This window comes from Leucoraja erinacea, chromosome 4, assembly GCF_028641065.1.
Source record: "Leucoraja erinacea ecotype New England chromosome 4, Leri_hhj_1, whole genome shotgun sequence".
NCBI lineage: Eukaryota > Metazoa > Chordata > Chondrichthyes > Rajiformes > Rajidae > Leucoraja > Leucoraja erinaceus.
In genome coordinates, this window is record NC_073380.1 from 52,271,273 (window position 1) to 52,287,159 (window position 15,887).

Genomic DNA, 15,887 nt, shown 5'->3' on the forward strand with positions numbered 1-15,887 from the left:
TCTCCTGAACACATCATCAGTGATGTAATCTGGGGTCATTGGGTGTTTCGGGTCTTTCAACATCAGACACCCTCGCCCAGGCGACCCAGCCGTGGTTGATCAGACCACGACTTGTGTTCAGGTGGTATTCGCTCCTCCCCATGGACCTTCTCTCCTGATCCAGAGCCATCTCGAGGCCTTCTCCGCTGCCTCTGTGGTGTTCTTGATGGCTCTTCTCCTCGCCACTCCGTTGATGCCCAGTGCACTCAAAGCTTTGTAGAGCGATTGCCCTGCAAAACCTCTGCAGCCAACCTCGATGGGCATACACCTTGCCTTCCAGCCCTGCTTGCGGCAGTCTATGACCAGCTCTTCATACTTCGCTAGCCTCTTTATACTGCGTCTTGAGGGACTTCAGCTCCTGCCGGATCTTGTGGATCTTTGTTGCTCGTCTGCAGCTGCTGATTCCCATGCTGATGGCTTCTGCAATGGGTTTAAGAACCTGGTCGTGACACCATGTGTACCGGCCCTGCCCAAGAGCCTTTGGGCAACAGCTCAGGATGTGGTGCAACGTCCCCTTGCCTGAGCATTGCGGGCAATCTGGAGATTCCAGTTTGCCCCAGATGAAGAGGTTCGATGGGCTGGGCAGGACATCATACACTGCCTGGACCAGGAACTTGATGCGCTGTGGTTCAGCCTGCCAGAGCTCAGTTCATGTGACTTTTCGATCTATGACCTGCTCCCACCTTGTCCAGGCTCCCTGCTGCCTCAATCCAACTGCTCTGGTACACCTCTCCTCCTCCACCACTACCCTCACTTCCTCCTGGACCAGCCCACGCCTCTCCTTCCCCTTGGCCTTGTCAAACTGTGGAGATGAGAAGATTCCCAGGCCAGCTCTTCCCCGAGTCACTGCTCCCACCAGGATTCTGTGGCGTATCCGAGACTCCGCTTGCAGCACGGCTTCGCCGGCTCTCCAAGTCCTCCCAGTTTTCACCTGAGCCACCTTGGGGTCGCTGGAGTCCCTGTACAGCATCACCTCTCTGGCCCGAGTCACCTTAAACTCATCCTCCAGGGACTTCAGGGGCAGCTGGAGCTTGGTGTTATTTCCATAAAGGGCGATGCTCCTAAGACTCCTGGGCAGTCCCAGCCGCCTCCTGAGAAAGCTGCTGACTTTCCTCTCTAATCTCTCTACAATGGATATTGCGACTTCGTAGACAAGCAGTGGCCAGGGTATCCTTGGCAGGATACCATGCTGGTAAATCCATGCCTTGATCTTGCCGGGAAGCCCCGACCGGTACACTCCCCTCAACCAGCTTTCCAGCTCCTGACAGGTTGCCTGGATTGATGCTGTATCCTTCAGGCTGCTGTTAAACACCTTGCCAAGACTCTTCACTGGCCTTTCGGAGACAGTTGGGATTGCTGTCCTTTCGATGCTGAAGCGGAATCTGTCCATGGTACCTCAGTACCTAATACTTGTTGACACATTACATTTCATATACAACTTCTTATTTTTTGATTTAATAGCAAAACAGGAATAAGGAAGAAAAGACTAGAAAAAAAGAGATTGACATAAGTGGTGCGTGAGATAGAAAAATAGTCCAAAAGAAGGAAGAAGAAAGAGGAAGAAGTAGAAGGAGAAAGAGACGAAAAAAATAAAATAAAAATAAAAGAAGAAAAGGAAAAAGGAGATTGAAAGTTATACACCTCATTTATGTTCCAGGCCACTCACCACCTGATTCTAAAATATTTTATTTCTATGGTTGTGTTGCACCATTTGCTTGTAATAAATCAATAAAAGGAGACCAAATCAATAAGAGCTCAGAAGGAGTCGCATTTCTTCAAGATATGCCATTTCCGACATATTTGAAATCCATATTTAGAGCGTTGGTGTTGGCACATTTTTCCAAAATGTAAGTATACGTTTTTAAACCATAATTAAGTTGAAATTTTTGAAACGTGTTTAGCTTATTCCCTTCATCCATTGATCCAAAGATAATCATTTCTGTATTAGGTTCGAATTGTTTTGTAAAAATTTCAAAAATGTCGTACCAAAATGTGTAAAGTTTTGTACAGGAGACAAAAGAGTGCGTTATAGAGGCATTCTCAGATAAGCATTTATCACAGATGGGAGAGATATTTTAATAGATTTTATTCAATCTTGTTTTCAAATAATATAATCTATGTAAAATCTTGAATTGAATTAAATTATGTTTTACATTAATCGAACATTTATGTATATATATCAGGTGTTATTCCCATGTTTCTTTTGAAATTTTTATCTGTAGTTCTCATTCCCAATCTGCTCCAATTGCCTCTGTCGATGGTGATTCTTTATTTAAAATTATATTATATACGTATGATATTAAATTGCATGAATCTGCCTTAATATTCATTAATTTATCTAATAAATCTAGGGTTTGACTTTGATATCCTTGTATATGTTTTTTCAGATAATCTCTAATTTGAAGGTATTTAAAGTATTGTATTTTAATTGTAATTGTTGAAATGATGAAACATTTCCCATTTCATACAAGTCTCCAATCCTTTTAATTTCTAATCTTTCCCAATAGATATACGTTCTGTCAGTGAGAGATGTTTTAAATGAGGGATTATTTACTATTGGAGATAGAAGCGATAAGTTTCTTAATTTCAATGTTTGTTTTATTTGTTTCCAGATTCGATTTGTATTGTGGATAATTGGATTCTTCTTTTATAGTGTTGTTTAATTTTATCAGGGAGAAGAGGATCGCTCCTTTATTAAAAGGAGAACAATCCTCTTTCTCCATCCTTATCCATTCTGCCTGTTGGGCAAAACTGGCCAACCAAAAAATTATATTTTTCATATGTACTGCCCAGTTGTAGTATAAAAAGTTTGGAAGTGTCAGTCCCCATAATTCTTTAGGCTTACACAGGTGTTTTCTTTGAATTCTGTGCGATTTGTAGTCCCATATGAAGTTTGTAATATTGGAGTCTAATGTTTCAAGACGTTTTTTTGGTAAGTATATTAGTATAGATAGAAATAGATATAATATTGTGGTAGAAAAATCATTTTTATAGCATTTATTCTACCTATTAAAGACATTGATAAGGTTTTCCAGAATTTAATCGCCGCATTTAATTTAGTCAGTAAAGGCATAAAATTTGCATTAAATAGTGATTTATATTTTCTACTAATTTGGATACCCAAATACTTAAATTTTTCTGTTGCAATTTTAAATGTAAATTTTAACAGGTGTGTTGAATCTTGGGGTTTTAACGTCATAATTTCACTTTTATTCCAATTTATTCTGTATCCTGAAAAGGAGCCAAATTCCTCTATTAAATTTAGTATATTTGGTATACTGATTTGCGAGTTTGTAATGTATAATAATACGTCGTATGCGTATAATGAAATTTTATTATTTGAGTCTTTGGTATTATATCCCCGAATATTCCATATCCCTCCAGACCCTGAATATCCATGCGCCTATCTCCAAGCCTCTTAAACATCTATGTGTTGTGTCATAGAAACATAGAAACATAGAAATTAGGTGCAGGAGTAGGCCATTCGGCCCTTCGAGCCTGCACCGCCATTCAATATGATCATGGCTGATCATCCAACTCAGTATCCCGTACCTGCCTTCTCTCCATACCCCCTGATCCCCTTAGCCACAAGGGCCACATCTAACTCCATCTTAAATATAGCCAATGAACTGGCCTCAACTACCCTCTGTGGCAGAGAGTTCCAGAGATTCACCACTCTCTGTGTGAAAAAAGTTCTTCTATCTCGGTTTTAAAGGATTTCCCCTTTATCCTTAAGCTGTGACCCCTTGTCCTGGACTTCCCTAACATCGGGAACAATCTTCCTGCATCTAGCCTGTCCAACCCCTTAAGAATTTTGTAAGTTTCTATAAGATCCCCTCTCAATCTTCTAAATTCTAGAGAGTATAAACCAAGTCTATCCAGTCTTTTTCTTCATAAGACAGTCCTGACATCCCAGGTATCAGTCTGGTGAACCGTCTCTGCACTCCCTCTATGGCAATAATGTCCTTCCTCAGATTTGGAGACCAAAACTGTACGCAATACTCCAGGTGTGGTCTCACCAAGACCCTGTACAACTGCAGTAGAACCTCTCTGCTCCTATACTCAAATGTCATGTTTATTTTTTTTAATTTTTCTATGGATGTACGGAAACCTAATTATTTCTTCTATGTAAAGCACTTTGGTTTCAACGCGAGTTGATTTAAACGTGCTATATAAATAACATTTACCTACCTACTCATCCTTGCCCATGCAAACCAACCGCTCCACAGGTACTTTCCCCTGCAGCTACAGGAGATGTAACATCTGATCCTCACCTCCATCTAGGGACTCCTGCAGTCCTTCCAGGTGAGACAGGGCTTCATATGTGTATCCTCCAACCTCATCTGCTGCACCGGATGCAAACTCCTGTACATCCGAACACTTGCGCTCGGTCCCTCAAACCCTACTGGATTTACACCCAGTTGTTACACATTTTAATTCCTTTTCCCATTCCAACATTGACCTTTCTGTGCTGGGCCTCCTCCATTGCCAAGGTGAGGCCACAAGCAAACTGGAGGAATAGCACCTCATATTCATAGAAACATAGAAAATAGGTGCAGGAGGAGGCCATTTGGCCCTTCGAGCCAGCACCGCCATTCATTGTGATCATGGCTGATTGTCCTCTATCAATAACCCGTGCCTGCCTTCTCCCCATATCCCTTGACTCCACTAGCCCCTAGAACTCTATCTAACTCTCTCTTAAATCCATCCAGTGATTTGGCCTCCACTGCCCTCTGTGGCAGGGAAATCCATAAATTCACAACTCTCTGGGTGAAAAAGTTTCTTCTCACCTCAGTCCTAAATGGCCTCCCTTTTATTCTAAGACTTTGGCCCCTGGTTCTCGACTCACCCAACATTGGGAACATTTTTCCTGCATCTAGCTTGTCCAGTCCTTTTATAAGTTTCTATAAGATCCCCCTCATCCTTCTAAACTGCAGTGAATACAAGCCTAGTCTTTTCAATCTTTCCTCATATGACAGTTCTGCCATCCCAGAGATTCCACTTGGGAATCTTACAACCCAGCAGTATGAACATTAAATTCTCCAATTTCGGTAACTAACTACATTCCCCCTTTCTTCCCCCACCCTATTCCCCCTCCCCCTTCTCCCCTGTGCCCCAATGAAGTCACACCTATTCTTCCTTCCCCTATATTTCTTTCTCCAGCTTCACAATTTGCAACTGTTCAATCCTTTTGTCTCACACCTCCTGTCTTTTCACCTTTGGCCTTTGTCCAACCCAGGCCCGTACGAAGCTTTTCAAAAAGGGGGGTGGCATGGCAGGATTACACAAAACTTAATGTGAAATTGTGTGCGCTGTGCACATCACGTGCGCAAAGCGTGAAGTCCCTCAACGCCAGGGTTTTTAGATGCTCTCTGATGCATTATGAGCCTTATTTTGGAGCATTTTTGAACCAAATTTATGACCAATATTTCAGAAATTAACAGGAACTTGAGAGGTAGCTTTTTCACACAAAGGGTGCTGGGTGTATGTAACAAGCAGCCAGAGGAGGTAGTTAAGGCTGGGACTATCCTACTGTTTAAGAGACATTTGGACACGTACATATTTAGATCGATATGGGCCAGATGCGTGTGAGTGGGACTAGTGTAGATGGGACATGGCGGTCGGTGTGGGCAAGTTGAGCTGAAGGGCCTGTTTCCACACTGCATCATTCTATGACTAAAAAGTGAAGAAGCAAAATGAATGTAGATAAATAGAGCAGATTTGAAAGAGGAGTGAAATGTAAAGTTTTCGTTGGTATCATTTAAAAATAAATTGGATAGGCATATGGATGAGAAGGGAATGGAGGGTTATGGTATGAGTGCAGGCAGGTGGGACTAAGGGAAAAAAAGTTGTGTCGGCACGGACTTGTAGGGCCGAGATGGCCTGTTTCCGTGCTGTAATTGTTATATGCTATATGGTTATATGGTTAAAGGCAGAGAGAGGTTTATGGGTGGAAAGGAACATAGGAAAGGAGGGGGGAGAGTGGGCTTGGGCAGGTGGGTGAAGGGAAAATAGTCACAAAGTGCTGGAGTATCTCAGTGGGTCAGGCAGCATCTGCGGAGAATATGAATAGGTGCCATTTCACAGAGTGCTGGAGTAACTCAGTGGGTCATGCAGCATCTCTGGAGAAATGGTATAGATTATATTTCGGGTCAAGACCGTTCTTCAGTAATATTCATGATGTGCCATGCATAGACATTCTTGAATGTTACCCAAACCATCGTGAGCTACTTTGTTACGGTGCTTGCCCTCTCCTATAATGTCTCTGCTGCCTTGGGTGATGCAGGACAGGACACAAGCAGTGCCGGATTTAGATGAAGAGAGGCCCTAAGCTGTTCCACTTGTGAGGCCCCCAACGACCGGACAGCCATGGCGGCCAAAGCTCCCACAATTCAAAGCGAGGGAGAAAGTGCCCAACGCCGACCAGTTGCCGTTGCAATGTGCATGCGCAGGGCGGCCGATGATGTGCTGGCCGTGGTTGTGCGCATGTGCCGGCGGATGAGGAGCGAGCGGAGCCCGGCGGCCCGGACACGGATAGCGGGGGGAGATGGAGAGAGAGAGATAGAGAGGGGGGCCGCCCAGAGTTGAACGGTAGGTGTTCTGCCTTGGCCGGAGGCTCCCCTAGACCTTGAGGCCCATCAATTTTTTCGGGGGGCCCCCTAGAAAAAGTGGGGGCCCTAAGCTATAGCTTGCTTAGCTTATACGTAAATCCGGCACTGGACACAAGCTTTGGGATACAGTGTGAAGCTGTTGCCGTCTGTCCCAGCCTGGCAAAAACCTGGATGGAGTGGATTTGGAGAGGATGTTTCCACTAGTGGGAGAGTCTAGGACCAGTGGCCACAGCCTCAGAATTAAAAGACATTCCTTTAGGAAGGAGATGAGCAGGAATTTCTTAAGTCAGAGGGTGGTGAACTGTGGAATTCATTGCCACAGACAGCTGTGGAGGTCAAGTCAATGGACATTTTTCAGGAGGAGTTTGATAGATTCTTGATTGATACGGGTGTCAGAGGTAATGGGGAGAAGGCAGGAGAATGGGTTTGAGAGGGAAAGATAGATAGAGTCATAGTGATACAGTGTGGAAACAGGCCCTTCGGCCCAGCATGTCTCATCTGCACTAGTCCCACCTGCCCACGCTTGATCCATATCCCTCCGAATCTGTCCTATCCATGTACCTGTCTAACTGTTTCTTAAATGTTGTGATAGTCCCTGCCTCAACTACCTCCTCTGGCAGCTTGTTCCATACACCTACCACCCTTTGTGTGAAAAACCCCACAGATTCCTATTAAATATTTTGCCCTTCACCTTAAACTTATGTCCTCTGCTCCTCGATTCACTTACTCTGGGCAAAAGACTCAACCATATCTATTCAAATCATGATTTTATACACCTCTATTAGATCATCCCTCATCCCTCATTAAAGCACAAGGCATTGGGGGTTCAGTATTGATGTGGATAGAGAACTGGCTGGCAAACAGGAAGCAAAGAGTAGGAGTAAACGGGTCCTTTTCACAATGGCAGGCAGTGACTAGTGGGATACTGCAAGGCTCAGTGCTGGGACCCCAGCTATTTACAATATATATTAATGATCTGGATGAGGGAATTGAAGGCAATATCTCCAAGTTTGCGGATGACACTAAGCTGGGGGGCAGTGTTAGCTGTGAGGAGGATGCTAGGAGACTGCAAGGTGACTTGGATAGGCTGGGTGAGTGGGCAAATGTTTGGCAGATGCAGTATAATGTGGATAAATGTAAGGTTATCCATTTTGGTGGCAAAAACGGGAAAGCAGACTATTATCTAAATGGTGGTCGATTGGGAAAGGGGGAGATGCAGCGAGACCTGGGTGTCATGGTACGCCAGTCATTGAAGGTATGCATGCAGGTGCAGCAGGCAGTAAAGAAAGCGAATGGTATGTTAGCTTTCATTGCAAAAGGATTTGAGTATAGGAGAGGGAGGTTCTACTGCAGTTGTACAGGGTCTTGTGAGACCACACCTGGAGTATTGCGTACAGTTTTTTTGGTCTCCAAATCTGAGGAAGGAACATTATTGCCATAGAGGGAGTGCAGAGACGGTTCACCAGACTGATTCCTGGGATGTCAGGACTGTCTTATGAAGAAAGACTGGATAGACTTGGTTTATACTCTCTAGAATTTAGGAGATTGAGAGGGGATCTTATAGAAACTTACAAAATTCTTAAGGGGTTGGACAGGCTAGATGCAGGAAGATTGTTCCCGATGTTGGGGAAGTCCAGGACAAGGGGTCACAGCTTAAGGATAAGGGGGAAATCCTTTAAAACCGAGATGAGAAGAACTTTTTTTCACACAGAGAGTGGCGAATCTCTGGAACTCTCTGCCACAGAGGGTAGTTGAGGCCAGTTCATTGGCTATATTTAAGAGGGAGGTAGATGTGGCCCTTGTGGCTAAGGGGATCAGGGGGTATGGAGAGAAGGCAGGTACGGGATACTGAGTTGGATGATCAGCCATGATCATATTGAATGGCGGTGCAGGCTCGAAGGGCCGAATGGCCTACTCCTGCACCTAATTTCTATGTTTCTATGTTTCTATCCTTCTGTGCTCCATGAAATAGAGTCCCAGCCTACTCAACCTCTCCCTATAGCTCTGGCCCTCTAGTCCTGGCAACATCCTCATAAATCTGCTCTGTACCCTTTCCAGTTTGATGACATATTTCCTATAACATGGGGCCCAGAACTGAATACAATACTCTGAATGTGGCCTCACCAACTTCTTATGCAACTGCAACATGACCTCCCAACTATTCTCAGCCTAGCCCAAAGATCCTATAGCAAAGGGAGGGTGCATCTCCCCCCCCCCTTCGGACGGCCATGCAACCATCTCTCTATCAAAGTCTCCCTTATCTGTATCTACCTATTACTTGCCAGGCATTGTCCTCCCTCTCCTCTACGCTACCACAATCTGTCTGAAGAAGAGATCCGACACAAAACATTATCTATCCATGTTCTGCTGCCTGACCTGCTGAGCTACTCCAGCACCATGTGTGGGTTTTTTTTAGGTTATAGAGGGATATAGAATTAATCCAGGCAGATATGATTATTTTCTATTCAGTAAAACTCCGATTACTAAATCAGATTTGGTTAAATGTAAATTTGCTGCAGATAACAAAATATTAAACAAGAAGATTATTGACAACAAAAAATCTTTATTTTGCAATAAAAGGCAAATCCATTGTGGTAACAAAATCAGACGTTACTAACCCCTTCCAATCCCAATCCCAGAATTGGTTCATTGTATTAACTCTCCCCTCAGTCCCACCCAAAACATGGCTGCAGTACCATCACAATGTATACAGACAGGTGCATGGCCTACTTGAATCCATTCAATGAGCAGGAAGAAATTGGGAGAGGTAAAGTGTACAATAAATCAAATTGAAGGGTTGGCAGAAGCTCCAAATAGGTGAAGACTGATGGTCACAACGAGTGCACATGACCCAGGGCCATTAGAAGCACTTGCGATGGACAATGGAGGGACCAGACTCATCATACTCCTGCTTACTGATCCACATTTGCTGGAAGGTGGAGAGAGAAGCCAGGATGGAACCTCCGATCCACACTGAATACTTCCTCTCTGGTGGAGCAATGACCTTAATCTTCATGGTGCTTGGAGCCAAGGCTGTGATTTCCTTCTGCACACGGTCAGCGATCCCTGGGAACATGGTGGTTCCACCAGACAGGACTATGTTGGCGTACAGATCTTTCCTGATGTCCACATCACACTTCATGATGCTGTTGAAAGTGGTCTCATGGATCCCAGAAGATTCCATCCCAATGAAGGAGGGTTGGAAGAGGGTTTCTGGACACCTGAAACGCTCATTGCCAATGGTGATGACTTGACCATCAGGGAGCTCGTAGCTTTTCTCCAAGGATGAGGAGGAGCTGGCTGTCTGCATCTCAGATTCAAAATCTAGGGCCACATAGGAGAGCTTCTCCTTGATGTCACGGACAATCTCCCTCTCGGCCGTGGTTGTGAAGGAGTACCCACGCTCGGTCAGGATCTTCATCAGGTAGTCAGTGAGATCCCGGCCAGCCAAGTCCAGACGCTGGATGGCGTGTGGCAAGGCATAGCCTTCGTAGATGGGCACAGTGTGACTCACACCATCCCCAGAGTCCATCACAATGCCAGTGGTGCGGCCAGAGGCATACAAGGACAGCACAGCTTGAATGGCAACGTACATGGCTGGGGTGTTGAAGGTCTCAAACATGATCTGGGTCATCTTCTCCCGGTTGGCTTTGGGATTGAGTGGAGCCTCTGTGAGGAGGACAGGGTGCTCCTCTGGGGCCACTCGCAGCTCGTTGTAGAAGGTGTGATGCCAGATCTTCTCCATGTCATCCCAGTTGGTCACAATCCCGTGTTCAATTGGGTATTTCAGGGTCAGGATGCCCCTCTTGCTCTGGGCTTCATCCCCAACGTAGCTGTCTTTCTGACCCATTCCCACCATCACACCCTGGAGTGGAGAAATTGGATGAATTTACAAACAGGGTAAATATGTACAGTAAAGTAAAGGGTAGAGGGTCCTGTGCCCTTGCATAGCAACAGTTAATAGGCTAAACCTGCTACATTCCATCCATTCATTGCTAATCCACAATATTACCATCCTGCCCTCTTGGTCCCCTCTCATCTCCCCTATCCAGGTCACAGGGTGCATGTGGTTTACCAGAATGCTGCCTGGATTCGAGGGTATTGGAGGCTACAAGGGATTAGAGGTTGAACAAACTTGGATTATTTTTTGGTGAGTTGGTTGAGAAGAGACCAGATAGAAGTGTACCGAGGTATGAGAGGCATAGATAGGGTAAACAATCTGAACCTTTTCCCAGGACATAAATATCAAAGACACGAGGGCATAGCTTTCAGGTCATGGGATAATGGGGCGTGGGTTGGGGTGTGGAGTATAATGGAGATACGCAGGGCAAGTGTTTTTTATTTACACACAGAGAACGGCGAGAAAGTACTCCAGAGGTGGTGATGCAAGCAGATATGATAGTGGGCATATGGAAATACAGGGAATGGTGGGATATGGACAACATGCAGGCAGAGGAGCTTATAATATTCATCATGGCATCAACATGACATCATTTTCAGCGCACCCATAAAATATTGAAGGAAAAAGAACCAGAGGCTAAAGCTATTGAATCTCTCATTGTGTGACAGCCAAATATCCCAGGACACAATGCAACATCATCTTAACTAATTTTCTGTCAAAACCATGATCCTGCACTGTAATATCCAGGTCTGATCAATCTCAGATTTGCTTGGTGACTGAACCTTCACAACTATCTTGGTAGAGAATTCCAAATGGGTAATTTGATTGGGTTTTGATAGCTTGTCTTTATGGGAACCCAAAACAACTCTTGTCTCCTTAGCCAATAGGAAACACCCTCCTCACATCTATCTTGTTAAGAAAGCAAGTGTTTTTGTCTCTGTGATGTTACTATTCTTTTAACCTGGCGACGAGAGGCAAAATATTCCAAATGTTTCCTTATGTAATAGGCTTATCATCCCAGGAACAGTCTAGCAAATCATTGCTGCAATTCCTCTGAATGAAATTGATCCCCTTATGCAGGAGGGAAATTATACCACAGTACAATGGAGACACAAGAGAGTGCAAATGCCAGAATCGTGAGCAACCTGTTGGAGAAACTTAAAGGTACCAAATTGTTGGAGAAACTCAGCGGGTGAGGAAGCATCTATGGAGCGAAGGAATAGGTGACGTTTTGGGTCGAGGCCCTTCTTCAGACTAATGTTGAAGTCTGGGGTGGGAAGAGGAATGGAAGCGACGGAGACTGTAGGCTGTGGGATAACTGGGAAAGGGGAGGGGAAGGAGGGAGAAAGCAAAGAGAAACTCGATGGGTCAGGCAACATCCAAGGAGGAAATAGACAGGCATCATTTTATTGATCAGGATCCTTCTTGATTTAGGAGAAGGATCCCTGCATAATCATTGCCTGTCCATCCCTCCTGCAATGCTGCCTGAGCCGCTGAGTTCCTCCGACACTTTGTGTTTCGTACCACAGTACTCTGGGTGTGATTCCTGAAGGCCACGTACAAACAGTGGGGCGACATCTTGAATTAAAACCTTCTGGCAATAATGACAGCATAACATAGAAACATAGAAAATAGGTGCAGGAGTAGGCCATTCAGCCCTTCGAGCCTGCATCGCCATTCACTATGATCATGGTGGATCATCCAACTCAGTATCCCATCCCTGCCTTCTCTCCATACCCTCTGATCCCTTTAGCCACAAGGGCCACATCTAACTCCCTCTTAAATATAGCCAATGAACTGGCCTCAACTACCTTCTGTGGCAGAGAATTCCACAGATTCACCACTCTCTGTGTAAAAAATGATTTTCTCATCTTGGTCCTAAAAGACTTCCCTCTTATCCTTAAACTGTGACCCCTAGTTCTGGACTTCCCCAACATCGGGAATAATCTTCCTGCATCTGGCCTGTCCATCTCCTTAAGAATTTTGTAAGTTTCTATAAGACCCCCCCCCCTCAATCTTCTGAATTCCAGCGAGTACAAGCCGAGTCTATCCAGTCTTTCTTCATATGAAAGTCCTGCCATCCCAGGAATCAGTCTGGTGAACCTTCTCTGTACTCCCTCTGTGGCAAGAATGTCTTTCCTCAGATTAGGAGACCAAAACTGTATGCAATAACAGTTGCATTTCTCATTTGCCAGCTGCATTTGCAGATGAGCTTTCAGTGACCAAGACAAATACATCCAGGTACCTTTGAACATCAGCATTGCCGATTCTCACATTGTTTTTAAAAATGTTGAGCATTTAGTTTACTGACTGGGTGGTCATGTTGAAATTGTTTAAGACGTTGGTGAGACTGCATTTAGAATATTGTGTTCAGTTCTGGGCTCCATGTTATATGAAAGATATTGTCAAGCTTGAAAGGGTTCAGAAAAGATTTACAGTGTACAAGAATGTTGCCAGTACTAGAGGGTTTGAGCTCTAGGGAGAGGTTGAGTAGGTTGGGTCTCTATTCCATGGAGCACAGGAGGATGAGAGGGGGGATTTGTACCTGAACAAATTTATTTTAAATGTTGTTATTGTACCTGCTCCAACTACTTCCTCTGGCAGCTCATTTCATAGACCCTCCACCAAAAGTCGCCCCTCAGGATTCTATCTTTCCCCTTTCACTTAAATCTATGCTCTCTAATTCGTAATTCCCCAACCCAGGGGAAAGACTGACCATTCACTTTTTCTATGCTGCTCATTATTTCATAGACATCCACAAGGTCACCTTAAAACCTCTTATGCTCCAGTGAAAAAACATAGTCTATCCAGTCTCTCCCTAAACTTCAAATTTGGAAAACAGTACATTTGTTCTCCTCAACCCAATTGTTGATACAATCAGAATAGGTGGAGCCCAAGCACCTATCCCTGCAGTATCTCTGTGGCCACAGCCTGCCTACTTGAGGAAGAACTTTCTTTACCTCTGCCGTTTGTGTTTTAACCCACTGAATCCACATTTTTTTTATTACCGGTACATCCGTTTCCATGTGCTGCATAGGTGGCTTACTGCATAAGTGTCTCGATAATTGTAACTCTCCAAAACTATATTGTGCTCTCTGGCATTTTCACAGCCATAATCGACTAATTCGAGCCATGATCACATTGAATGGCGGTGCTGGCTCGAAGGGCCGAATGGCCTACTCCTGCACCTATTGTCTATTGTCTATTTTTTTCTTTGCACTACCAATTATACTTGCGTAGGGCTTGATTGTACTGGCCTATATAATGATTTGACTGGATAGCACACAAACAAACCTTTTCCGCTGTATCTCAGTACACATGACAATAATAAACAATAGCAATACTGGTGCAGCAGGCTGTGCAGATGCCTCACAGCTCCAGGGAATGGACCCCAGTTGAAGCCCAACCTGGTGGGAGACCGCTTTTCGGAGCTCCCGCAACGGCAGTTTCTCTCGCCCGAGTTGGGGGGTTGAAAATGACCCGAGCGGGGCCTTACATCGCCCGGCGCGGCTTTAACGGCCGCGGGACTTGCCATTGCCCGCTGGGGGCTCCAACATTAAGACCTGGAGCGGGGCCTTATGTCGCCTGGCGGGGGCTTTAACATCGGGAGAAGAATGGAACACAGGGGAGAGACAAGACTTTGCCTTCCATCACAGTGAGGAGGAGATTCACTGTGATGGATGTTTGTGTAAATTATGTTGGTTGTGTGTCTTGGTTCTTTTCTTGTATGACTGCAGAAAGCAAATTCCATTTGAACTTCATACTTGAGGTTCAAATGACAATAAATATATGGTATAATTGTATAACCTGCACTGCTGCCTGTGTAGAATTTACATTTTCTGTACTCTGGGGGTAAGTGGGAGTGTGTGGTGGAAAGAAGGAGGGAATGTTCTGGTTCAAGCAGAATCTTTGTCAGCTCTACGTCAGAAGGAGGAGAGACTCAAAATTCCATTGATGGGCAGGTGAAAGAATAAACTCAAGGGCCATTAGGGGAGAGAACGGGATTAAATGGCATTGTTCCATTGGAAGGTGGCATGGATCACAATAACTTTATTTACCATCCTCCTATGTGGGATCTGACTGAAAGCTTTTCATCATCCAAATCCACTGGCTGGGCCCCCAATTGCTCTTCTCCAATCATCCTCAAACAAACTCTGTTAAATTAGTCAAATCCCATTTTCACAGCTCATGGCAACTCTGATCAATCATTTTATTCTGCTTCAAAAAGCATTCTGCACACTTATCCCCAAACGCCACGAAAAGTTACACAGCTGCGGTTTTAATCTAATCAAATGCTGTTAAGTAAAGAAACAGACCACGGCGCAAAGGGTTAAGATATCAGTCGGTCCAGAGCAGATTTAAATGGGGCGGGGGAGAATGGACAAGTTTGAGCACAGAGACTCCTACAGCTAACAACGCACAGGGCTCGTAGGAAGAGATGGCAAGACTCCGTAGTGGCCAGCTTTCCCGTGTCCAGCCTTCCTGAACACATCCACCTCAGCTCTACAGCAACTCTGATCACCCACTTCAACAAGAGGGAGAGAAAGGAGGGAATCTGACAGCACACACTGATTGACACCTACACAGCGCGATCGGCTGCAACAGCAGAATAAACCAGGACATGAGGAAGGAGGGCGTTCAACAGACAACAGCTGGAGGACTCACCTGGTGTCGAGGCCGCCCCACGATGGAGGGGAACACAGCCCTGGGGGCATCATCCCCTGCAAAGCCAGCCTTGCACATCCCGGAACCATTGTCCACTACCAACGCGGCAATCTCATCATCAGCCATGGTTTACAGTGAGTGGGGAGTGACTGAAACGGAAAGAAAACCCATTAACATCAAGATACAAACTCAGAGCACAAACCCAAACCACATCATTTCCTTACGTAAACTGCCTGTTACAGAATCTCACTAAACCTGTTGTTTAAGAGTTACACCCGAACCATTAGATGCACATTAAGGCACTCACTGCCTGTCACAGCGAGCTGACTCAATTCCACTCCTTCTGCAAAAGATGAACTGCCTACTCCGACTTCCTTTATGTAGTGCCCAACCCTTCCTTGTACACTGTAGGATTGCCAGCCAATGTGGATCAGGAGGAAGGATTAAGACCAATGGGGGCTGGATCTGAGAATGTCAGTCATTTATTAGTTCCTTGTTCCAACAGTGACTCACTGACAAATACATTTTACTACATTCTATTTTGTTTTTCATGATCATGTATGTTTCAAGACCACTGTTTAATTTAACTAAGGAGGTGTGTGCCTTGCCTATCTCTCCCTTTCTCTCTCTCCTGTTTTCTATCTCTCTTTCCCTACTTCCCTCCAACTCTG

At 44.9% G+C, this 15,887-nt stretch overlaps 1 protein-coding gene across 1 annotated transcript; it reads right to left on the reverse strand.

Annotated features, from left to right (window-relative positions):
- Positions 1–9,193: 9,193 nt before the first annotated feature.
- On the reverse strand, positions 9,194–15,576 carry LOC129696398 (actin, non-muscle 6.2-like). Its single transcript, XM_055634260.1, has 3 exons — positions 15,524–15,576; positions 15,217–15,365; positions 9,194–10,515 (listed from the first exon to the last, which is right to left on the reverse strand). The coding sequence occupies exons 2-3, from the start codon at positions 15,340–15,342 to the stop codon at positions 9,511–9,513; spliced, it is 1,131 nt and encodes a 376-aa protein (XP_055490235.1). The 5' UTR covers positions 15,343–15,365; positions 15,524–15,576; the 3' UTR covers positions 9,194–9,510.
- Between the last annotated feature and the right edge of the window lie 311 nt (positions 15,577–15,887).

Bases quoted from the DNA above. Each gene is read 5' to 3' on its own strand.
- LOC129696398 (XM_055634260.1), bottom strand. From the start codon at position 15,342: ATGGCTGATGATGAGATTGCCGCGTTGGTAGTGGACAATGGTTCCGGG. The intron at 10,516-15,216 runs GTGAGTCCTCCA...TCTCCACTCCAG, and splicing joins TGGGGCGGCCTCGACACCAG to GGTGTGATGGTGGGAATGGG.